General features: G+C 38.8%; 1 protein-coding gene across 10 annotated transcripts in view; it reads left to right on the top strand.

Annotated features, from left to right (window-relative positions):
* ENOX1 (ecto-NOX disulfide-thiol exchanger 1) overlaps positions 1-25,430 on the top strand; it is a 353,080-nt gene that overhangs the window by 290,836 nt on the left and 36,814 nt on the right. For all 10 annotated transcript variants that reach the window (XM_038138455.1, XM_038138516.1, XM_038138544.1 and 7 more), the window contains one exon: positions 19,704-19,888. In XM_038138455.1, the coding sequence (XP_037994383.1) occupies positions 19,704-19,888 (185 nt within the window). The remainder of the gene's footprint in view (positions 1-19,703; positions 19,889-25,430) is intronic.

The following is a 25,430-nucleotide window of genomic DNA, read 5'->3' on the forward strand; positions in this document are numbered from 1 at the left end:
TCCAGGATGGACACCAAGAGGTGGCTCAGAAGCTGCCAGAGTTACTAACTGGTAACATGATCTGGATGTATTCATTCCTCTATTTCTTGGCATTGGCTAATAATTTGTGAGTTGCTAACAAGGGTTTGCTTGTTTAGACACTCATATAAAGAATGACATTTTCAGGAGCTGAAGCCAAAACATGACTAGAAACTGCCAGGCAGCAGTGAACTTCAGAAAAATAAAGAAGGAAGGAATAATATGGAAATAAACTGAGAGTCTCCACTAGGGTAATCCTGATCTAGTCCTTTTCATACAGACACCATAGTAAGAAAGGAAAGAATTTAATCCATTCAATGATTTCAAGTCTTTGTATGCCAGTCAAAAGGTTTGAATTCAAACTTACAGAGAGGAGAACTCCTTGGCTCCTTCTGTGACAAGGTACTGTGTGAGGTTGAAGGGCCTCAGAAGTAAAGACCAAAGGAAGGAATGTCATTCTAGCAAAGAAATTTTTACTGTGACATCTCCCTTGAGAGGAGATTTAATATTTTTCTTGGAAGAAAAATGCAATAATAAAACCCGTAAAGGGCAGCCTTAATTTTTGCTAGGCTTATTTTTTTGATTTTTATTTTCTAGATGCCATTAGCAGAGTGTTTGAAGCTAAGACAGTGGGTCGTTGCAGACCAGGAATTGCTAGAAATCAGCAATTTTTATGACTGTCTAATAATTTTACATCGACTGTGTCCACTCTCATGGAGAGAAGTCATTAGAACTAACAACAGGAAGGTAGAGCCAGAAATACATATAGCCTGCATGCCAGAAGAGATGCAGGAATTTTTTGAGCTGCAAATACTTACCAATTCAGCAGGTTTAATGTATGCATGCTGATATGACAGAGCTGGTCATTCATTTTTTAACACCACAGATAGGAAAGTATGTTTGATTTTCATGCATGAAAAAAGACATTACTGTCAAAAGTTTTGATATCTGAGATTTCTATAGTATTCTATCACAAACAATTTCAAGTTATTTGTACTGTTACAATGTGGGCACTTGAGCAAACCCAGTAATGTGATGCATTCTAAATCAAAATTTAGCAATATGAATCCACTTGAGTACGTGTCCATCATTGTTTGTTGTGCCATTCATCATTCTCTTAAGCTCAGTGGAGTTGATCCATCCTGCTGCATACATAGTCATCCAGTTCTCAAATTAATGTTCTTCTTTCAACACTACACTCTCAGTCAAAGCAAGTGCATTTGGTTCTTCTGTCAATGACAATAGAGGGAACTTGGAATTAAACCAAAAGACCTATCAGGTGTAAAACATTGGTAAATGAAAATAAACTGAAAAGATACTTTTTTTATTATTATGCTTATGTACAGAAATGTGATTCTTCTTTCCTTCTTTTGTTTTGTTTTTTTTTTTTTTTTAATTACTATTTGAGTTAGCTGCCTTCTCTTTTTCTTTTTTTTTCTTCTCTAAGTACGTCATTCCAGAGCCACCACTTTATCTCACTGGAGTGGCTATTTGTATTCCCAGTAACTTCTGTTGTATGAAGAATGTCTTTAAAGAGTCTTTTGTCACAAAGAAACCATCTTGCACAGTAAGAAAACACTGTCACTTTCTTTATTTTTAACCCCTTTAAAAAAAAATCCTGAGAACTTTCTTGGGAAGAGCAAGACTTGAATAACATGAAGCTATTGTGCCTTTTCAATTCAAGGACAGCATGCACACATAAAGTTTTAAAAGTCTAAACCCAAAAGTAGCTGAAGCAATGAGACATGATTAATTGATTTGTATGGTTCCAGAGCTCTGCAATGTGTGTTCTGCCATTCCAACACTTTTCTTGAGGACATTATTTTTAAGCCTGCCCTTTTTGACAGCATGAGCAAGACTGCTGGGAAGTTACGGCCCCAAAGCTGTAATAAGTGGCAGAGATTCCCTCAGGCTTCAACACCTGTGTCAGGTCTTTTTTTCAGTGGTTCACCTGGTTAAGTCACTGCTAGTACAAAAAGGCTTAATTAATTCAACAATTTAGAATGTGTTCTAAGACCTCATTCTGTCTCAGTAAAGCACAGTTTCAAGAATCTCCCAGCATAATTTCTTCTTTCCTAGAAGAAAACACACTGAGTACATCACATCTTCTCACAGCTAGATGGTTAGAATGAAAACTTTCCTCTAGGATATCTGAAGATAAACCTATTAATCACCCTGAGAAAGAGAGGATGGATTCCAGCCCCAGCATTTGAAAACATACTGCAGCACATCTAAGCCCTGAGACTGTGAATAAGTACTTCTGTGCTTGAATGCTTGTCCAGAGTTGCTGAACTTGGGGTTTCAGAGTGTTGTGGTTTGACCTAGCTGGCAACTAAGTGTGACTCAGCTGCTTGCTCACTCCCCCAGCCCAGTGCAATGGGGAGGAGAATCAGAAAAAAATTCAGTTAATTAATCAAAAAAAAAAAAGTTGTGGGTTGACATAAGGACAGCTTAATAATTGAACCAAATATAATGATGATGATAATGGTGATAATAATAGTAGTAGTAATGATGATGAAAAGGAGAGAGAGATGGAAATAAAATCCAAGAGAAAGAAGTGATGCACAATTGCTCACCACCCTCTGAGCGATGCCTACCTTGTCCCCAGCATTAATTTACTCCTCCTGGCCAACTCCCCCCAGTTTATGTACTGAGCATACTTGCAGCTCTGTGGTATGGAATACCCCTCTGCCTAATTTGGGTCACCTGTCCTAGCTATGCTCCCTCCAGGCTTCTTATGCACCTCTGCACTAGCAGGGCATGGGGAACAGACAGCTCCTTGGTTTAGAGAAATCTCTATTTAGCAGCAACTAAAATATCAGTGTGTTAACAACAATCTTCTCATACTAAATCCAAAACACAGCACTGTGCCAGCTGCTAGGAAGAAAATTAAGTCTGTTCCACCTGCAAGCAGGACACAGAGGAATGTTACAGGTAGCTGACACTCTAGAGCACAATAACATCTGGGGATGAATAAGCTGTTACTAAGAATAGTTTGCATTTTTCTTCAAGACATGCCACATATTAAGTCATGCAAGACGTAAATCATGGTGCGTGTTAGAAAAAGACCTTTGTTTGGGAAAATTTGGTCTTGCAACAATCAGAAGAGGTCCACCTGGACTTGTTGCAAAGTCTGTCGCTCTATTCTAGACTCAAATCCTCTTCTTTCATCTGCAAATTGTGCTTCTGCTAGCTATTCATGAACTTGATTTATTGATATCAGTGACTCAGTGGCAGAACTGGAATGAGAACTGGCATCTCCAATCTCCTAAACCTGTCTTCCACCCCCCAGCCAACACTGCAGGCCTGGGCCACTGCCTCCTACACATAGACCTGCTAATCCAGGTGTTTTACAGGTCATTCTCCCCAGGCTCAGTGAGTGCCCTACTCTATTCTGCAAGCTGAATCTTCAAGGAAAAGGAAAGCTTCACTACTTGTTTGTTACATTGGAGATCATCTCAAACTTCTGCAAGGATAGCCTGAAGAACCCCCTAGGGTATCCAGTAAGTTGGTTCAACTGCCACAAGTGCCTAGTGTATAGGAAATTCTCACAGTTTCACAGACTAAAAGTCATTTGCATTCCAGGGAAAGCTGGAAAAAGGCCGACCTGAGACTGAGTGAATCTTCAGTTATGGGTGCAGCATTTTTTTTTTCCCCCCACAAAATTCAGCCCTTAAACAGTGATTTTTCTGCAATGTGGATTTTGGAGTTTGAAAGAGACAAGAGGATTGCTGGAGTAAAGCTGGAAGATTGCTAAGAAAAAAAAATTTAATGATGATTGGCAAGTCAGTTAATATATTTGAAAGTCAAGACTCAGCTACTGGAGCATTAGCTCAGGGGAGAAAAAAGAGATTCAATGCTGGAGTCTAGAGGATGTACAAAAATCTTCAGAATGATCAGGATTTATGGATGCTTCCTCTCCCACCTGCTGGCATGGGGAGTAAGGAACCACATGTAAAAGCCTCAAAAGTGATTTTAAGAATTAGTAAAGATGTGTTTTATAAAGAAGAGCTGAAGTTTGTTTTATGCCTGCAAGGCACCTGTTATTTTACTGTAAGGCAAGGTGGGTTAATCTTTTGCTTTTGCAGTACCCAGCAACATGCTGTTAATGCTAGCAACTCCAACTTCAGCGAGAGACTGGAGCTGGTGTTGCAGAAAAGAATGAAATGCATTGTGCTTGGAGAGGGGTGCAGGAAAGATAGTTGTGTGATTATGGTGTTTGACTGGGATACCAGAGCTCTACGCCAAATCCCATTGCTACATATCCCCTGCCTGGACTAATCAATGAATTTGTATTATCTCAGTTCTCCAGTATCAAATGGAGACAATGGCTCTTCCTTTCATTCAGTCACTACCTGTTCTGTCAACATGGATAATAAGTTTCTTGGTATAGGAGTCCCTCCAGCTCAACACAATTGCAATAGGCTACCCACTGGACCCCTGGAGCAAATCACCACCATTGTGCTACCTCTGATGGAGTAGCTTAATGACGTTTCAGAGGCTGTGTAACAAATAACAAATTGCAAGTTGCGAAATGCAAGCCCAGTTTGAACATGGTGAGATTGGTATTGCTTTGCAAGTTAGGAAGGACATCCTCCATGGCAGCAGTTTCAAACATACCTAAAGTAGGTGCCAAACTTAAACACTGAAGTTGGGTCTTGAATGCTGTCCTGAACTGATCTGTCCTGTTTGCAGCATCAGCTATGTCACTTGCTGTAAGAGACAGGCTGAATAGTGGGCAGTCCATCTCACAGAAGAGTATAAGTCCTTGTGTTTAGTTATTTAGTATTTGAAAATCCTATCCTGGTCCACACAGCATAAAACAGGCTTTGAGATATTGTTTACAAGTCTGTCTTGAAAGTTGCAAGCCTGGCAAGTCTTCAAGGAAAGCCTGAAACAACACCAAAGTGATCTGTGTCATGCTTATTCATCCTTTCTCTGCAATTCAATCCTCTTTTTGCTTTCTCTAAGGCTTTTATGAATGCAGTGATACACATATGGAACAGGAACTGTGGTTTATAGGTGGATTAAACTGGTAGGAAAGCTTTATATTGTTAAAACTTTGAATAGAAATCACCAAGCCCCAGCTGTATGGAGTTGAGTTTTGCTTTTCCTTTGTTTCCAACTGAACAAGTGTCACAGCAGATCTCATGTCAGGTCTTCTTCTTCCTCCTGATCTCAGAGATCAGATAATTTTTCCTTCCTTTCTTGTAAGACTAACCTTTTGAATTATGGGACATTTTGTTTCAAACAAAAGTCTGATTTATTTTTCTGTCATTACTCTCCATCCCATAGCTTTTTGACGTCAGATTTTATTAGTATTTAACAAACCCATTATTTGCCTATTGTCCTTTTTAACACTTATTGATAAACATATTGTGAAGTAACAAAATGTATTTACTTTAGAAATTAATGGGCTAGCATTGCTTTTTATTCTTTACATAAAGTGGTACCATTTCAAAGCCAAAGGCATCTGGTATCATAAGCAGCCCTGCAGTGATAAACAAATTAACCCTGTCAACAGACACCACCAACCTGGTTTTAGAAGCATTCTCAAAGAAAAGAACATATTTAAAATGTGGGGCTCTGAATTGTCACTGTCCCCTCTCTGGCCACAGAAGACAGCTGAACAACTCTTTTGAGCTCTGTGAGCAGAGTAACTTCCCTTCGAATGGAAATGCTCTGGGCACAGCAGACAATCAGCTTTGCTCCCTGGAACCATCAGGGCTGATCACTAGAAAGCAGCACAAGATGATTACTTCCTCTGTGCTGGGAAAAGTCTGCTCTAGTGTCTTTCACAGCATGCCAGTTCAGAGCTGTTATCATCAGGCAAGCTCCAATTTTGTGCCATAAAATGCATTCCATTTTTCCCACAGCTTTTACAAAAATAGGCTGAAGTTCAGGACGCATGTAGGCAGGGGTCTAATTTTATGCCCCTGGTTTTAAGTCCATTTGTCTCTAATAATGCTTGTTGTGCAGCTGAATTTAGCACAAAAGTCTTGATGAAACAGAATGTAGTTCCCTGGGGAATACAGACAGCCTTGTCCTGTCCCAGGTACTGGACCAATTCCTCTGGGTCATGTGCAACACACAGGCTGCGGGATGGAGGTCTCTGCTGGTCCTGGGGATGCAGCAGTGATGGGGTTAATCTGAGTTCCAAATTTTGGAGGAAACAGGCTCTTCAAAGGCATTTTCCTAATATGGGGTGGAGGAGAATGTCCTGTTTACTACGAAACAAGTCTGTTGTGCTTTGATGCTTTTCCACTGCCAGAAATACTATTATCTAGATTACAATTTATCAAGTTTTCTGGGTATTTCATACTGATAAGGTTTTATGCAGGATCATTACATATGAGAATAGATTTAATCCTGTTTTTAGTAAGCTTTAAGGACACTGAGGGATTATTTATGTAATAAGATGCAAAGTTGCTATGGAAAACGCTATAGCAACCTAACATCTTCACAAAACCAAGCAGCCACTTGTGACAGCAGTCTAAATTTACATTTATTTTAGTGCTATTTTATTGACATTCTTAGTGTCTCCTTTTGACAGCATGTTGAAAAATGTTTTGCATTCATGCTAGAGCAAAATTAACAGCATGTTGTTGGAATGAAGATGATGCTTATAATTCTTGGAGATAATTTTAGCATATTTCATTTTGTGTAAATAGCATTAAAATAATAGCAAAAAGATGCTCAGGTGCATCCCATCTATTTGTAATTGAGAAAACAATGTACATTGAAAGTAATATTTTACAAGTCAGTGAAAACTAAACTGCTTTTATTTGCTTCATATTGGAATGAAAATATTTTTAAGAAAAGAATGATTTTGTTATTAGAATTTATTTCAAATCCTATATCTTTTATTATAACTTTCTCAATTCAGGATACAGGCTATAATTTTTCATTAGATTTCATAAAACAGGGCATCATTTCTAACATGCAGACTTACAGTTTGATAGGGGATTGCCCTATTTAAATGGGACTTTTCTAAAACATAGAATAGAAGTACACATTGCCCCTTAGGAGGTTAAATAAAAAGGGAAAGAATAAACAAACACAAAGTGATGAAACAGTCTGAACTCTGTCCTCTGCTCATTGCAGTTAATAATGAAACTCACATTGAATTCAATGGGAGCAGAAGCAAGCTCTGTATATTGATTTTCTTCATCCCCCTCCATTAAGAGTCCTGAAGTGCGGCTGTAACATTGTTGAAGTGGGATGTTGGCAGCAAAATCAATAAAAGACAATATTAGAACATATGCTGTTTTCAGCTTCCTCCCAATCTGATATAGCTTGTATTAGCATTCTTCTCCAAATTACATTTCATGCTTTCTATAAAGTGACCTTCCTTACAGCGCCCTCTCCAATATAAAACTTCTGTGCTTTTTCTTTCATATTTAGCCTTCAAGAGAATGAGCCCTATTTATAACAGTGAAGGTGGTTGATTCTAAGCAGAGCACAAAGAACAATTTCCTTCAAGAGTGGCTTTAGCTTCAATGTTATTTCTGACCTCCAATGAAAGATCATTTCTGTTAGTGTTTGAAGTGAGATCTAGGGGTTACATTTTCTTAATCATGCTGGCCTTCATGCCCTCTTGTTTTTAGAAGCCCTTCTCACCCTGGCACATTAGAGAAACTAGAGATACTGCTTGAGGTGGAGATTTAGGTGCCTTCTTAACTGCCATTATTTCCAAGAATCATCAGCCATTGCCAGCATGTCAGAGGAGATAATGATCAGAAAGCAGAGCCTTTTCTAATGTCAGTTTCTAAGCTCATAATTGCAGGTTTGGGGATTGTTCTTATGTCATGAGACATGCAAGGGTGGCTGAAGCTTCTAAAGCATTAAAAGCTTCCTTTTCAAACGTGAATCTTCTACCTTCTCACGTGTCCAGCCGACTGCCAGTCTGTGGCGTAGTTTCATGCCAGGAGATAAAAACACACCCAGCAGAGTTCCTGCTTGAAGCTTTGGGGGCTGCAGAAACCCCCAAAATACTTCTAGTCAGTGATGCTGTTTTACTTTGGTGAATGAATCTTAGATTCAGGGGAGTTTCACGATGTCCTGCTCTTGTTTTGGATAAAGGCCGTCTCAAGAAAATAAGCTGCTTACTAATGACAAATATCCATAGTATAGCATTTTCATGACAAGTATATTGTGGGATTTGATTCATAAATTTGAAAGCCAAGTGGATTCAAAGCTACTTGGAGGTGAGTCATCTTCTTTTAGTCTTATTTGGGTTTAGATTCATGGCAGAGAGAAGAGAAGAGAAGAGAAGAGAAGAGAAGAGAAGAGAAGAGAAGAGAAGAGAAGAGAAGAGAAGAGAAGAGAAGAGAAGAGAAGAGAAGAGAAGAGAACTGTCCTCTAGGATGTGAAATGAAAGACTTAAGAACTAGATACTGCACCATTTTATCCAGTTCTCTGGTGGATCCAGTGTGTGACTCCTTGAACACCAGCATGCAGAAAGGTGGTTTGTTTTGTTGGTTGTGGTTTGTGGTTTTGTTTTGTTTTAACATTACGATTATTGGCTTTTTGTTGTTTGCCTTTCAGTGGGCAAAATAATTTGCAACCTTTTGTTTATTTATCCATCCCTCCAAAATTTGATGCATTGCAAGTTTTATAAATTTATTTTTGCAAGAACTGTGCAAGCATGTCTTTATAGCACTTGGATCAAGTGATTGCTGGGCTGCTTCTGCAACAGCCAAGTGCCCACCACACTTGTCAACCAGGTATCTCTCTGGAGGTACTTGGGTGGTTGCTAGTTCCTAACACCTCTTCCTTCATTGCTTCTTTGTCATGTGTCAGATAGAGGCTATCTTCCTTCTTAAATTTGTCTGGAGACTAGTGAGCATTTTTAACAGTCAAGGAAGAACATTATAAAAAGCAATAACTCTCCCTATGTTGTTCTGAGATAGTCATCTGTCTCATAATGTTTTGTTGAAAGATTTTGAGATGTCTGTGCTGTAAAACCTTGATCCTACAAACTACTCCCTGCTGGTTGGAGTGTTTGCACTCACGTTTTGCTCAACACCTGCAGATAAAATGTCATAAGTCGTGGCTTACTCAGAAAATCTTGTACAAGGACTGTTTCACACTTATCTCTTCAAAGGCACACACTCTCTGCAAATTTCAATAAAATGTCTGTTTCTAAAAGGCCTGGAAGTACCTAACTAAGCTCTGTAGAACCCTGTTATCTGTAAGTTTGCAACACATTTTATTTTTCAGAAGCTGAGAAAATACCTGCTAAACGTGTTAAATTGTGGAAACACACAGAGGTGTCTATTTGCATATACTGAATATTCTGGAAGCAGAAGGAGGGGAGAAAAGGAGGTTTAGGCTTGCAGATACAGCTCTTCTGAACACCCTTCCATTCACATAAGGGATAAATTGCTCAAGAAATTGTGTCTGAATGTGAGGGTCAAAAATTACAAGCTTTATGTCATCATTTGCTTATGCCTTCTAAGGCATAAAGGGGTAAAAATGTATTCCCATTTAAAATCCATTTTTATCTAAGGCAAAAGTAACTGAGCAAGTATTTCAGTATTATGCATGCTTTTAAAAGAAAAATTAACTCAGCCCTCTAATCCACCACAAGGTTAGAGAGATAGCTGGATAAATGCTCTCCTGCAATTGAAGGTGCAATGGAATTTTGTTCAAAAGTGGTTTATCCTCACATTTATAGAAAGCACTTTACATTTATGAACAAAATTTGCCTGTTATAAATCAGACCAATTCAAATCACCATAGTCATTTAAACCACTCGTATCAGCCCTTTCTTTGCTAATGAATGTGACAAATTGAGGGATTCATGTGCACACTGTCAAGTTTGTTTCAAAGTAGCAATGGCATTTTCTTCATAAATCCTACAGATTTTTTTTCAAGTTCTCACAGTGGTGCTGAGCCTGAATGCAATTCCTAGTTCAAATGCCAACAGCAGTGATGCAGCCATGTGTCTGTAAATGCCAGTGCTGATTGTTTAAATCTGAGTGAAAATATAAAAGGCACTTTGACTCCTAAGGAGCAGCCATCAGTGACCCACCTACATGGAGGTTTACCTGTATACAATAATCCTTGAATATCCTAAGTGATTTATATATCACATGTACATGCATGCATACAATACCTTTGTGCAACATACATAAGATTGTGTAACATGTATAAAACACTCAGCTTCATCAGCATCTCTTCTGCTATGCAGAGTTCAAGTCTGTAACCTCAGCTGCAAAGCACCAGAAGTACAAGCAGCATTTTCCATTTCTGGTGTGGAAGTCAGTCATCAATGCCAGGTGGTATCTCCCCAGAAACCAGCACTTTTCTTATTTTCTTCATTCCTTCACCCTGGAGACTAAAATTTCCTCTGCTCATTTTTAGTATTGCATGAATACAGTAATTTTTAAAATATTGATTAGAGGAAAAAGTCACTTCTTTGCTGGCATCTTTAAAGAACAGTATCTGTAAAAGTATTGTAACAGTCCTTTTTCTCAATTAGGAAAAAAAAAAAGTAGAACCACTAAAAGAAATGTATTATTTGATTGATCGTATTTAGCTGAGGCAACAGTTACTGGCAAACCCAAAGTATCAGAAAAATTCACCTCATCAGAAACCAAATGCACTAATAAGATGTTAAATGGCTTTTTTGTGAATTTTTAAAATATCTGAGAATTGCTACTATTTTTGATCAAAGTTATACTACATTTTACTGGGATGGCTTTCTTCCTAACCAACTCAACTGAAGTCCATCCATCAGAGGTGTCTGTGCAGAGCCACATCTTCTCTTTCCTGTCTCCCCTTGTACATATGCCAAGTCAGCTGGTATTGGTGCATGCCATGGCTGGTGGTAGAAGAAATGCAACCCAAAATGTAGAGGAAGAAAGGGCCCTTTGCTTTAAAGAGGTGACCTGCAGAAACAGGTCTCAATGGGCCAGATTAACTAGCAACTGTCAAAATATCATGTAGAAGCTATGTAAGGTTCCTGTTCTCCAAAGAGATGCTGTCAAGTAAAATGAACCTAAAATCTGTCAGGCTTTGATATTATTGTAACAACGTGATCTCTTCCAAATTCCAAATATTCCTTTCCGTAATGCAATGTGACATCTTAGTAGGAAAAGTCCAAAATGCTTAATGCTGCAATTTACCTGGGACAGATCTGGGTAACAGGGGACTAGAGTATGTACTGCAAAATAAGTATGAGTGAGGGAAGAGAGAAACATCTGGCCATGTCAGGCAAGTGGGAATTACAAATGAGCGAAGAGATGGACTCATGCATTTAGAGCTGGAGATGAACTGAACAGAACAAGTGCAAAGGTAAAAGAGAGGAGGGTACAAAGAGAGGAGTAGGAAGATTGGCTAAAAGTGGGAAATTATTCTTGCATCTTTGCAGCCCTTTGGAGAAAGTTGGATCACTGTTCAAGTGGGTTTTCTACAGCCATGAGGTCCAGATCCCAAACTGATCTCTGGAGTCAATGATCACTAGTAAGACTGTAGCAAGTAATCTACATCTTTGTTTGTTGGACTGGGTAAAACAGCTAGATTAAGTAGTCTTGTTAGTGCTTTTAATTAAAATGCACTTTGTGAGATCATGATTAAAAAGGAAGATCCAATACTGATCCACAGCCTAGAAAGTTTGGAACTTCTAGATACTTAAACCAGAGGTTTTCAGTTAATGATCTCTCTAGGCCTTTAAATAAAATGTGAGATACCATGGGACTCATCATAACACCACAGAAGTTGGCAGCACTGCTCTCTGGGGCATTCCTAGTCCTCTGCAGAGCCAGCATTTGGCTACAACTTTTTGTTACTAATCCCAGCTGGACAATAATAGGTCCTTCCTTTCCCTGCACCTTCTGTGGTATTTGCAAAGAGATGTGCTTCATTACACAAGAAATAATAAGCCTTCATAAATTACTGGTGAGCCACAGGTGTAGTAAACCCAGGAAAGAGCAGTGATATTGCTGATATCTGCTAAGCAGGGAGAAATTTTCAACTGAGAAAAATCTCTCGTCAGAGAAACACTTTGGTTTCTCAAATGCATAAAGGTCTGTCCTGAATGGGATTAATAAAATTGCAGTGAATGGACTCATAGAATCATAGCATGGCTTGTGTTGGAAGGGGTCTTAAATATCATCCAGTTCCAGCCTGGCCTTACACACTGCCAGGGATGGAGCATCCACAACTTCTCAGGGCAACCTGTGCCAGTGCCTCAATACCCTCATACTAAGGAGTTTCTTCCTCATATCTAATCTAGACTTGCTCTCAGTTTGAAGCTATTCTTGCTTGCCCCCTCACTACATGCCCTTGTAAATAGTCATATGCCAGCTTTCTTAGAGGCTCCCTTCATTTCTTTTCTTTCTTTCTTTCTCTTTCTCTTTCTTTCTTTCTTTCTTTCTTTCTTTCTTTCTTTCTTTCTTTCTTTCTTTCTTTCTTTCTTTCTTTCTTTCTTTCTTTCTTTCTTTCTTTCTTTCTTTCTTTCTTTCTTTCTTTCTTTCCTTTTTTTTAGCATCCTTCCATTTACTAATTGTTTGCCACTAAGTTCTATCTGAATAGGAAGCCTGAAAATAATTCTCATGATTATTCAATTTGAACATCTGGTATCATCATGAATGTAACTGGTATAATGAGCTTCTCTGCCTTGAACATAGGCTGCATGGTAAGGGAGGGACTTTGAAGCAACTGCACCTGAATTGCGCAGGTTTCACAAAAGAGTAAATCTCCCTCCCAGTGTGCAGGGCCTAACTAATATTAATGACAATAAAGCTTCTCATATAGGATAATTAGTGCCCTCAGAGTTTAAATTTGCAGATACCAAGGCATTCAAGTGAAGTGTGCTTAGCACTTGAAAATAATGTGGAAATTTCTTCATTGTTTGGTTGCATTATGTCTAAAGGGGGAAAGAAAAAACTGTTCATAGCTAGGTTAGCTGGTAATTGCTCCAAATTATGTATTTTTATGCCATGCAAATTTTGTTTCTAGAGTTTATACATGATACTTAGCTAGCTACTTTCAAGCTGTGGGCAAAGTGTGTTTTTTTTAAAAAAAAACTCAAGCGACATAGCGTATTTTTGCAGGAATGAGGGAGAACTATGGAACAGGCATTTTTTAAAGAATGCATTATAGGAAGAAGGCTGCTTCTAAATGCTTATATCAGACATATTCCTATGCACTTATCATTGACATCTGAGCACTATGATGCCTTGAAGGCTACCTAGAAGAGAGACTAGACAGTGTTAAAGGAATAAAGTAGGTTTTTATTAAAAGGCCTTCAAAGGATACACCTTGGACAGTACAAGAGCCCAGCTGCACCTCCACCCAAGGTCGACGCCGGGTCATGAGTTTTCACACTTATATAAGCTTTGGTCCATTTACATATTGGGGTTAATTGTCCAATTACAGCTTCAGGTTATGAAGTCCCATTCTCCCAGATTGCTCTCCTCACTTGGCTGGTGTTTATACTTTTTGGGCCTGAAGCTGCAATGGTGTCCTTGCTTCTCAGGCTAGAAAAGGATTGTTTTGTCTAACTAAACTGTGAAGAGAACTTGCTAACACTTCATATAAAGTTCAGAGTTATGTACTAGTGCAGTACAGAATATGAAAAATATCAAAGCTAAAACTTAAGGCATCACTACGCTGGTGATCAGGTATTCGGTAAGTGTCCATAAATAAAAGCAAGTGTCCTCTAGGAACTCAAGACTGTGGACCAAAACTGCTTTAGACCCTGGATGACTCAGGATCCTGAGATTGTGAAGTGGGCTCAAGAAGATGCCTCAAAGCAACCAAGGTGTACTTATCAAGTCTTCCTCTTTCAGAAAGCTTCTTGTAGAATACAGAGAGAAGGGTCAGCTCGGTGCTGCAGATGTTGGTTATCACCCGTCAAGCTGCTCTGTGTGTCCCTTCTCCTCAGAGGTCATACAGCTTGCCATCTGCAATGAGGGCTGTGCCTTCCTTTCCACCACCTTGCACAACTCCTCCAAACTTGACCTTCCCACACATCCCAAAGAGTGGGGCTACTGGCTGACACACACACCCTTGTCATTGTGTGATCATAATGGGACCCTTTGACTCCAGCACAAAATTAAATTTTCAGTGAGCTGGAGCACCAAGCGCAGCCTTAGAGAGTAAAAATGAATGAGGGCCCAGTGGTCCTATCTAGTTATAAGAGAATTACAGAATGGTGTAGACTGGAAAGGACCTTAATGTTCCTCTAGTTACAATTTCCCTGCCATGAGCAGGGCTGCCACCCACTGTATCTCCTATGACCATCCAAACTGTATTTCTGCAAAGACTATCTTCCTTACTAATGAAAAATGCCATTACTGTATAACTTACTCTGTTTTCAACAGCATCAAAACTCAGTTCATGTCCTTCGAGATACTCCAGAAACATTTTTTGTTGCTGATTTTTCCCTGCTTGTTCTGCTTCACAGTTCACCTATTTGAAAAACAAGCAGGCTAGCTAGAGGCCAGGGATAACTTCTATTGTTTGTATTTATAGTTGTGAACTTTGTGTCCTTATTTTTCTCCAGTCACATTTGTTCAGTCCCTCAAGCTGAAAACTCTGAAGAAGTCACTGTGTCTTGCAAGATGGCTTTTTTGACATTGAAAATGCTCTGCAATGGGAGTGATGAAACAAATTACCTTAATATCCATTATTTTGACATGTTTTGATGCTTCTCTTTTTGCTGTTATCAAAAGGAACATTATATCATTTAAACCCTCATTTTCAAGTCTGGAAATCAGGATAATGGCTTTAGTAGAACTCAGATGGCAGGAAGGTTTGGGAGTAGAATCTTTCTCTGTTTTCATCTGCCTCCCTATATCAATACATCATCTACAGTTCAAAAATCCTGAAAAATTCTGCTGGTTAGACCAAAGTTTGGACAAACATCACAGAAGTTCTGGGTTTTATGATCTACTTCTGTACAAATATAGAAGAATCTATTGGAAACATAAACTATAGAAGTTCTGCTAGGAGGACGTACGGAAAATCTTTACTCTGAATTTACAGGCAGGTTTTCTGTTACTGTTTTTAGTGTTTGTCATTTGTTTTTCAGATACTACTTTCAGATTTCTTCAGGCTCTCGAGATAACCTACTGCTTATGCTTTTCAACTCAGTGTGTCCTCAGTATGCAAATTAGTAGACTGTCATTAGCATTAACTGTAATGTTATTAGGGCATCATCTAATGAGAAATCCACAATGCAGGTGTGCACTAGTAGAAACAATAGAAAATTTTGAATTCTCCCTGATGTCCTCAATAAATAAATGCATTTGGAGATGTGGGGTGTTAGCTTTATTTCCTGGCCGCTGTGACATGATGTGGGTCATGAAAGACTGCAATTACCCTGTATCACCTGTGAGGATTTACTCTGCTTTGGCTCCTATGGGCATTGATATGTATTAGGTTAAATGCAGTCACTGAGTACCAGCTGAAAGTGAAAAGATCAGTGCAGGTCAGAAAGAAGACACTCTCCTAACTATCCAAGGTAGACACCCTAGAAAAATAAAGTTAATTGCTTGCTTCTTCTGAGAATGAATGTATCCTTAGATTTCAGTGGATTTCTAATCAGCCAGTCATTTCTTGTATTAAAGAGGGTGTCTTTTTGATTTGGATCTAGTCTGGATCCGCTAAATGGAGTCTATCTTGCCGCTGAGGCTGTTGCCAAATTGAATATAGCACTTCTGCCTCAGCACAAAGAAATCACACTAACCCCTTGGAAGTCTTTGAAATATCAGTGCAAAGGTTTCCCCCATATATAGGTGTCTAATCTTCCTTCAGCTGCTTCTCTGAGGTTGGCAGGTATCATTTTGCATCCCTCAGTGAAAATGCTGTAAAGAGAATATTGAACTGTTTTCCAGCTGTGTTTGTTTAGGTAGGAATATTTTCTTCTACTTGCAGCACAGGCAGCTATTTGGGATTGTTGTCAGTTTTCTTTTGATATAGATTCCTTGTATATAGTTCTTCTGTAAATGTTTTCAGCATTCACTGTCTTTTATCCAAAGATTTTTTTTTTTTTAGTGTGCCTCAGAGAGGGATTTTGTAGATGAGTATCTGAACTACCAAATGTGAAATTGCTTGAGATGAGGAGAACAAAATTTTAATTCAGCTAAAACTACATTCATCAGCTTTGTCAATGAACTCTTAGCAAAATTTTATGCAAAATTTGAAAAAAATTGCTTTTTAAAATGCAGATTCTCTTTCCCCCAAAATTCTCTTCTATTTTTAATTTAATATTCAATCAAGTGCCTTTCTCTATATCCTATAGAATAAATCGCATATCATTATATATAATGGTTGTAAATGAAATGTAATTTAAAATAAATTATAGGATGTTTTTAGAATAGAATAGATGTTTTGCTTGGAATAAAAAGAGACATTGATATGAATTCAGAGTTATTTTAATCTTGGTGCACTAAAACATAAATATCTTTAAATTATAGTTATGTTAGGTCAACACAAAGAATGTGTCTGATTTTGTATAAAACAGTTACGCAGTGTTGAATGAGCTGGACACCCTGAGGTCTGTCAGATGTCTTCCTTTTGTCTTATTCTCCTTTTCTGTTAACCATTCTGTCCATACATATTAGGAACCAACTATTTGCAGCTTTAAATTAAATAGCAAAGTATATAAAAATTAGTTAATGTCATATCATTTATGGACTCTTATCCATAATTAATCCATTTAAAAGCTTGTGGCCGTTTAATACAGTTACACTGTTACTATACGTGTTGCATCTTCCTTATTTAAGAACATATTTCTGCCTTGGACCCTGTTGCTATTTGCTCTGCTGTGAGTGGTTAGGATGATCATCCAAGTGTATAATAACGTTGATAAGGCTCTATACACCCAAGGGAATTCTGCCTATCAGAAATGCATCTCTCCTGTATTCTTATTCTCTCATTTTAGGTAGTGTGGAATGTTTTCATTTTGTCCTAAAATAGATTGTAACATCTTCCAGGCACAGCCTTTGTCTTCTGGTGTGCAGAAAAGAACAGGGCACCAATCTCAGATGGAGCTTCTTGGTAGCACTGCAATGTAATTATTCTTATACAGGTTTTCATATTACATATTACATAGAATTTTTTACGTAAGGACATAACAGCATTCAGAGGTGCATCTCTGGTTTTGAACAGTAAAAACCTGCATTGCAATCCTATGGGGTAATTGGACAGTTAGCTTCATTGCTCCTATGTTTTGTGGCTTGTTTCATTGGGATTAGTTATTTTTTAAACTGTAATAGGTTCATCACATAAAGGTTACTTGCTTTTGTGAGATGTTGTGGCCCTTTTCATTTCTCCTATTTTGCTGACCCTGTAGCAGACATCTCTTGCTGTCTGTAGCCCCGCTTAATAGCCTGAACTCACCTAGGAGTACAGAAAGGAGAAGAAGTTCTCCAATTAGGCTGTAGTGAGGCACAGAAAAGAGTCAAGCAGCCTTTTCAGATAAGGCAGTCTGAACCTCAGCTTTATCTGGGTCAGAGCCCACATTTCAGTGGGGGAATATACAGGCCTCACGCCCCCACTTGCACAGCAGCTCTCAGAAGTTTTTTGAGAGCTGGAATAGATGATGAGCAGCAGGTGAACTGCTCCCAAGTCGCTGTGGAAACTTGAGTACATCTCTGATGGTCTCTATTCCTGTTCTCAGGGAGCTGAAGGGTAGGCAGTTTCTTGCTGGAATTTAGTGTTACATTTAATAAAAAAAAAACCAAAAACACAACAAAAGGCATAAATTTTGCGAGAGTCTAATTGGGAGAAGTAAGAGAGCACAAATGACAGAGAGACTTTTCACCAGGGGCTGTAGTGACACGACAAGGGGAAATAGTTATAAACTGAAAGAGGGTAGGTTTTGGTGAGACAATTGCACAAGTTGCACTAAATAATCTTTAGAGGTCCATTCCAATGTAAACTATTTAATTTTGACTTGAGATTTTTTTTTGACTGATGTTTCTGTTTGCTTGGCCTCTCATTTTTTTTTTAATCCTTTATTTTATTATAGCTTGTTGGCTCTTACAAAAATAAAAACTAAAAAATTTCGTCCTCTTATTTGCCCATTGGACTCATCAGTGCAATTTCTTGAGGGTAAATTTTGTCATGGAAGGATGATTACATGCTTTTCAGACCAATTTAATTTGATATAACAATACTGTAACTCTTGCTAAATCTTGCAGAGATTCTGTAAAATATCCGAATTAAGCACATTAACCAATATCCTTGTCTGTATTTGGATAGTAGTTGACTGTACTTTATTTTGAATAATGCATTTGCACTACTTTAAAATTAGCAAAAATTATGTGAATTGAAGGTAGATTTGTCCTACCAAAGATAAAACATTTTTATTGCTAATGAAATATTGTGACATTCTACCTAATTGCTGGTATAATTTCACAAATGTGCTGAATCATGTTATCATGGGGAACAGGGGACTCTTTATCTGCAGAAGGTCTAGTCAAGAGGTGCCTAGTATTAAATGGAGTTAATATGCAATTTCATATAATTTGGAGTTTAACCATACTGCTGTTGTAGGTGGGCAAAAAGGAATTCTGTGATACCAAGCCTGAAATCATTTAATCGGAAATGTAATTTAGTTATGTGGTTCAGTTACCAAATGTTGATAGAACTGGCCATAGTAGATTGTTGTTTTTTAATTACAGCTGCTCTGTAATGTTGTTGTGTCACCAGGTTCCAAGAAAGAAAATAGCATGGTATGGCAGTTTGCTATGCCAAATGACCATTGCTCCCGCCAAATATAAATACTATCAGGAGTGGGTTCTTCTATAGGATGATAGCCACATCCCAAATTAATGAATGCCACCTTTCCCTATATGTATTTATGTTCGGATAATTTGTTTAAATAATGTTCCTACTACATGCTTTATAGCCTTCTGCCTTTTGCTACACAAATTTTAGCTTATATTGCAAACTGTGCAAGTCATTTGGCAAATGTAATTTCCATCCCTGCATACTAATCGATTTCTTCACAAACACCTGCTATCAGTTATGATAATAAAAATGCCATTTTAAATTGAAAAGGGGCCAAATGGAGCTTCCTAAGGAAATGACTTAAGTGTCTTTCAATGCCTTTAATGTAGTAATGTTCTTGTAGTGCCAACACTTTTTTCAGCATTTGCATTTTATATAATTTTTTTCTGTTACATCATCTTTCCGTCTAAGTGGTTCCTCATAACTGTTGATGTGAAGTAGTTCATAGCAAGGCTGGAGAGAAATTTCTGTGTTTCCTCTCTCATGGGACTAAATCCAGCAACTCTACATTGGGAAAATTCTTTTGCACAGACCTGATTGGAACATCTGGCCACTGTGCAAGTATAAATACTAAATGGCTGTATCAGTTCCTATAAAATCACTGGGAAAACGTTGTAAAGTTGGTGAGTGCCTTGCCCTTGGACTGCATGCCAGTTTCTTCCTAAAATATCAGCCTAAATTTAGCAGCCAGATTGCAAGTAGCATTTGAATTATCCAGGGTCACTTTATGGCTTCTTCCATCCCAGGAAATAACCTTCCAGCAACAATCCTTGCCAGAACCTAATCATTTTCAGCTCTGCTGGGTCTTGTCTCAGCTCCGAAATGTCTCATTGGCGTTCAGCTGTATTGTCATCTCTCCAGACAGTGTCCTCTCTATTACTTGAAAAGAAACAACCCATTTCACTGACTTTTTTCACATTTTCATTTTCTCTTAGCTCTAGCCGCCCAAGCATATGCGCTAAAGGAAGAGAACGATAGTCTCCGGTGGCAGCTGGATGCTTACAGGAATGAAGTGGAGCTCCTGAAGCAGGAGAAAGGACAGCTCTTTCGAACAGAGGAGAGCCTTACGAAGGACCAGCAGCTGCAGTTCCTACAGCAGACAATGCAAGGCATGCAGCAGGTATTGCTAAGGAAGAAAAGAACAGGTCTTCTATTTTAGAAAAGTGGTGCCATGGGGCTCTGCTGTACTCAAGATTATTCATTAAGGTCCTGATTTCTTTTCAGAAAATCACGTGGACTTAGATGGGGGAAATAGGAAGAGAGTTTAGGGATATATTTAGGCATAGTCATTTTAGGAATTCATAAACTGCAAACCCATTGCTCGTTCAAGAAAATTCTTTATGCATTTGCTAGTTATGTGCAAATTGCTCTGTTTCTCTTCTCACTTAATCCAACTGGCCCTGATATTGCACAGAAATTTTTTAAAAATTGTCTAATGTATCATAATCAATGCTCTGTGGTGTCTTCATTTGCATTCATCTGCATCTTTTTTCCTGCTATTGTTTGAGAATGACTGAGACATCAGTGTGTCCAGACTACTCTCCTTAACTTGCAAATTGTTAGCAACATCAGTGCTATTTCCTGAGCTATTATCATTTATGCTGACCCATGGATGTAACCTTTTCATTCAGACAGTTTTTAAGTGGTTTAGTGCAGCAAAAAAGCTTTTTCTCTGACACCAGTCAACGAGAAACTGCACTGTCTCCCTGCAGGGGCAAAGGGTGTCAGTTTATCATAATTATTATCCCTTATTTGTTAGTGTGCTCCTGACACTGTGCTGGGTGAGTCTTTGCAAGCACATCCAGACTGCTCCCACTGCGTTGTCTGACATGTCCACTGACACACAAGCAGCCCTCACCCAGCATGCATGTGTGCAGCATCTTCCCTGCCCAGGCACTTCTGTTCAGCTGGTATGTGACAGAACACAAGGGCAGTGGCTCAGCATGTTGCTGGGCTGTGCTCCCAGCTGGAGTGGAGCTTCTCAGCCTGGCACTGTGGAGGTTAAGTTTGCTTCCTTCATCTGTAGCATCACACACACTCCTCTGTCACCCCCGGTTATTAGATTCCAGAAGGGGACAAGTTGCACCCACTTCCAGACTGTAACTAAGCTGCTTTTGTATGGCAAAACCCAGGAGATACTCATTTACGTATGAGCTGCCTTGTTGGGTTAGGAATTGCACGGCTGTCCGGGTACCCAGAAAGTCTGCAAATCCCAGCTAACACCCAATAACAGAACACAAGGGCAAACCTAAACACATATTGATATTAACATAAGCCCCTTTAAGCCTGCAAATTTTTACAAAATCAGGGTGATTTATTGTATGGTGGAATAATTCTGATCAAAATACTTCAAAAGTTGAAAATAGGTAATGATAATTCAGGAATGAAATCTTTCCCACACTTCAGAATTAAGTCATTACTCAGAAATACTTAAGGTGTCTGTATACTTTAGATAAGCTTGAGGTCTGTTCATGATCTTATCTTATATAAATGGATACTTAAATATCACTGGTTTTAATAAGTTTAACACCATATGTAAAGATTGTGCTGTATTTAATCCTGGTGCTAATTCTCCATTAAAATTAGTGAAAAGGAGGCATAAAATACTACTAAATAAAAATTCTAGAGCCCTAGCACCCATTTGGCATTATTACTATTTTCTGTCTGGGGTCTGGATGAAGTATATTTAAGTCTGTAGAATATAAATAGATTTTTATTGAACTTCAAGCAAATGCTAATAATGCAAATCAATAACACAGAGTTACTGACTTATCTCGCTGTTCAGCTGGCCGTGGACCCTGCAGTCCCTACTCCTCTGAGAGTTTCTGTGTTCGTGACAATTTTGCTGTGAGGTTCTCAATTTTTCTAGTTTGCCATCTCAGGGTCAGACCTACTTGCTCCCAATGGGATATAATTAGAGATGGCCCAAGGAGCTGGAGAAGACACTGCAGATAATCCAGTCTGACAATATGCTGAGGAGAGCAGCAACACAGAAGCACGGGAGGTGAAGTTCAGAATATTTGGTGGGAAATGATCAGTCAGTTAAGCAGCTGGATGATGGTTTTGGATTTCAGTAATTAGCCACAGTCATGACATCCCATAACCTTTGTGATTTTCAAGCAGTTAATGCATGAATATGTAGAAATAAACCTTTGATTTAGGTAGACTCAGTTTTATCTCAGCTAGGTTTTGTAAGTGTTGAGAGATGACAACCTTAGCTGAAATCCGTCAGTGTAGCAGGTGCTCAGCATCTATGGAAATCAGTCTCACTATGAAATATTAAATATATATCCAGGACTTGAGTATAAATAATTTATCAAGAAGACCTGTATTCCCTTTTATCCTTTTGTATATATTAAAATTAATTTCAGACAAGGTAAACTGAATGCCACTGAATTCCTGAACCCTTCATATATGTCAGCATTGAAAAACATATTTCTCCTTCTTCTTTTCTCCTCATTCTCCCCTACTCTTTCGTACACTTCTTCCAACTCTGAAAACTAGAGAACAAGTGATTTGAGCTGCAGCCTGAAAAGGAGATTTATCTGAGAAAAATTGGATGCGTTTTCAGAATCAAGACATTTTTGTAAACATATTTGGTGCCAAACAATAGCAAATAACACACCACCAATGTATTTTTAATGTACTTCTACCATCTGGATGTTTTTCAGGATTCTTCCCTGTGTTTGCAGGACTGATGAAATGAATGTTTATTTTCTCTTCCATCACTCCAACTGATCTAAAGTAGCATCAGGAAAATCACACAGATGTTTGCTTATGAAGTCTACATTATGGGCAGTAGTAGCAACCTCCTTATTTGCTGTGTCTAAAAAAAGAAAATCCTTTGGACTAATGACATTGAACTTATGGGGTTTTAGTCAACTTCCTCCATAAAACTGTGTCACAGTTTAATTTCATACCTACTGTGAGATCTCAAACAAATGGAAATAATGTCTTGTATCCATGGTAACAAATGAGATACACTTTACCTGATTTTGAGATGGAAATTGAATTAACTTGTCACTGCTGCATAGGTGGTATTGCCTTCAATTTATTTCTATATGAGAACACACATACCAAGACGATCACTTTTTGAATGGCTCTTTTTCCAGCAGTGTTTGGTATGCTCTAAAAAAAGTCTGTGATCACAAGAAAGGATGTTTTAGTTGTAACTATTTTTGCAATACTTCACAGCACAGCTGTAAGAATTTTTTTAATCTTGCCTCTCTGTCTGAAATGTTTCATCAGATACATGACTATAGGTAATGCAGAAAATATCACATAGTAGTGTTGCTCAATGGTTGAAATTGTAAACCTCAATTTTCAGCGGGTATATAGTTTCTCCAAATTTTAACCATTTAGTTTTAGCATATTACATGTGGAATAGCGAGCAGAATTCTTTTGAAAAAAATCCTCAACAAAATCTTTCAGCCATTCCAAGAACAAAGCATGAAAAATATACTTTAGCTGTATATTGTCCATCAGTTATAATTCCTGAAGAAATGCACTTGCCACCTTGCTTTGAAACCAAGGCTCAAAATTTGACAGTGAATCTCTATTGAATTAATGATGTGTTTTCCAGATCCTTTATACAATCTGTCTGAAGCTGATAGTCTTAGCAAGCCTTTGAAAAAAATGTCAGTTTTCCACAAAGGAGATTACACTCATTAGCAAGTGTTCAAGTAAATTTTAGATTTTTACTGGCCATCCAGGGTTGTTCATAAACCACTTCCACATCTGTGTAATGATTTAAGCCTCAGTTTAATCCTGAGTCTACAAAGCACATGTCCTTTAGCATGACTCTAATTTAACAAGTTAGCTCTACCTTTTTTGTCAGGTTTACCTGGCCAAGGTGTGGGCCATGCTTGTACAGGTGTGCTGATTCCTGAGCTGATAATTTTGCATGGTGCTTCACTGCATCGTGTAAATGTAGGATAATGTTCTTTCCTCTCATAACTCCCCGAGCATGATGAGCTGTATTTAGCTCCTGCAGGCAAGGGTGTCATCCACAAATCCCCATTTAAATCGTGCTCCCATCTACGTTCTGTCCAGAAAATGTATACTAACGCCTACAGTTCTGCTACTGCACACGCTGAGATGTGCTGTTTCAGAGGCACCTCATTGCCCCCATCCCCTAAGGGGCCTGAATCACTGGCTGGGCTTGGGATCATACTCCTAACACACAGTGACAACACAGGCTCCCCTTCGCTGGCAGGGGTGCATTAAAGCCCAGCCACGGGGTTATTGCAGCAGCAGGGGATGCGCCGCAGTGCCTCTCTTAAAATTAGTGCTCAAGCTGGAAAGCCAGAACAAAGGGAACAGTCGTGTGACAGTCGTGTGTGGTGGGTGTAGGGCTGACATAAAGGCAGACACGCTGCTGTGAGTGCCACCAACTCAGCTCAGCATGTCTCAACAGGAGACTGAACAGATTCTGGCCCTGCTGATGACCCACATGGGTGTCACTCTGATGCAGTGTGATAAGAGTCCACTTTTGTCTTCTTCTCTTTTTCTCCACAGACAATACCAGTTTAATGTGAATTGCAATGCAGATTGTAAACCTGAACACTCAGAAGTCAGGAGCTGCCAGAACCACTGCCTGTGCGTTTTGCTTTGTATACCTCAGAGACCCTTCCCCATTTGGTGCCGCAGGCAGAGAGTACACAGTTAATCATCATCTGTTCAATACCTTCCTGTCCTTGCTGTTCAATATGCAGCTCAAGGTCTTTCTGCAAAGGCCACATTGCTTCTGACATTTCCTACCTACTGAGGACTTTGTTTTGTAGTTTACTAATCATTTAACATGTAAAATAAATAGCACGTGCCTCTGAGACTGATACACCTCTTTAAAGAGCTCTGATAAATGCCAGATGACTAGTAATCATAAAATCACAGAACCATTTAGGTGATAAAGGACTTTTAATATCATCAAATCCAACAATTAGTCCAGTATTTCCCAGTACACCACTAAGCCATGTCCCTAAGTACAGCATCTACATATCTTTTAAATACCTCCAGGAATGGTGACTCCACCACTTCCCTGGACAGTCTGTTCCAAAGCTTGACAACCCTTTTGGTGGAGAAATTTTTCCTAATATCCAGCCCTATGCCTCATTTCAGGCTTTCAGTGTTCATGCAGGGTAGGACTGTTTTGTCTGTGATATGCCTCACTTTTGTGGTTGGGAGGATAGGAATTGCTGTTGGAGTACATTGCAGCTCCCTCATTGCTCCTTCAAAGGAGGGTGGTCAGGGTACATTTTTGGTGGTGCAGACTGTGGGGAGCACACATTTTTTAGAGTACCATCACTGGGAGACAGATTACAACCCCTTTATCTAATTGAGGTGTCACAAGAGGCATCTGTCAGCTTTTTCAGCAAGACCGTGTACCTATAAAATGTAGTTACTCTTCTGAGTAGAAAATCCAAAGGTAACTAGTGTTGGCCTCACTATGCTGCTTTTGAAATTAATTGGATTTCTACCATCCCCAGTCATTAGAGCAGAGCAGATCCATTTTCAGATGGAGCTAGCAGTTTTTTCTACAAGCAAAGATGGTACTTCTCAGGTCTTTCCTTCCCCTTTTTTCATAGCTTTTTCTCATACAAGTAGTAGAACTGAATATTCCCATGGTCCACACTCTTTCAGTGGGAGCAGGGACAAAAAATATT

This window comes from Motacilla alba, chromosome 1 (genome assembly GCF_015832195.1).
Source record: "Motacilla alba alba isolate MOTALB_02 chromosome 1, Motacilla_alba_V1.0_pri, whole genome shotgun sequence".
In the NCBI taxonomy this organism is placed as follows: Eukaryota; Metazoa; Chordata; class Aves; order Passeriformes; family Motacillidae; genus Motacilla; species Motacilla alba.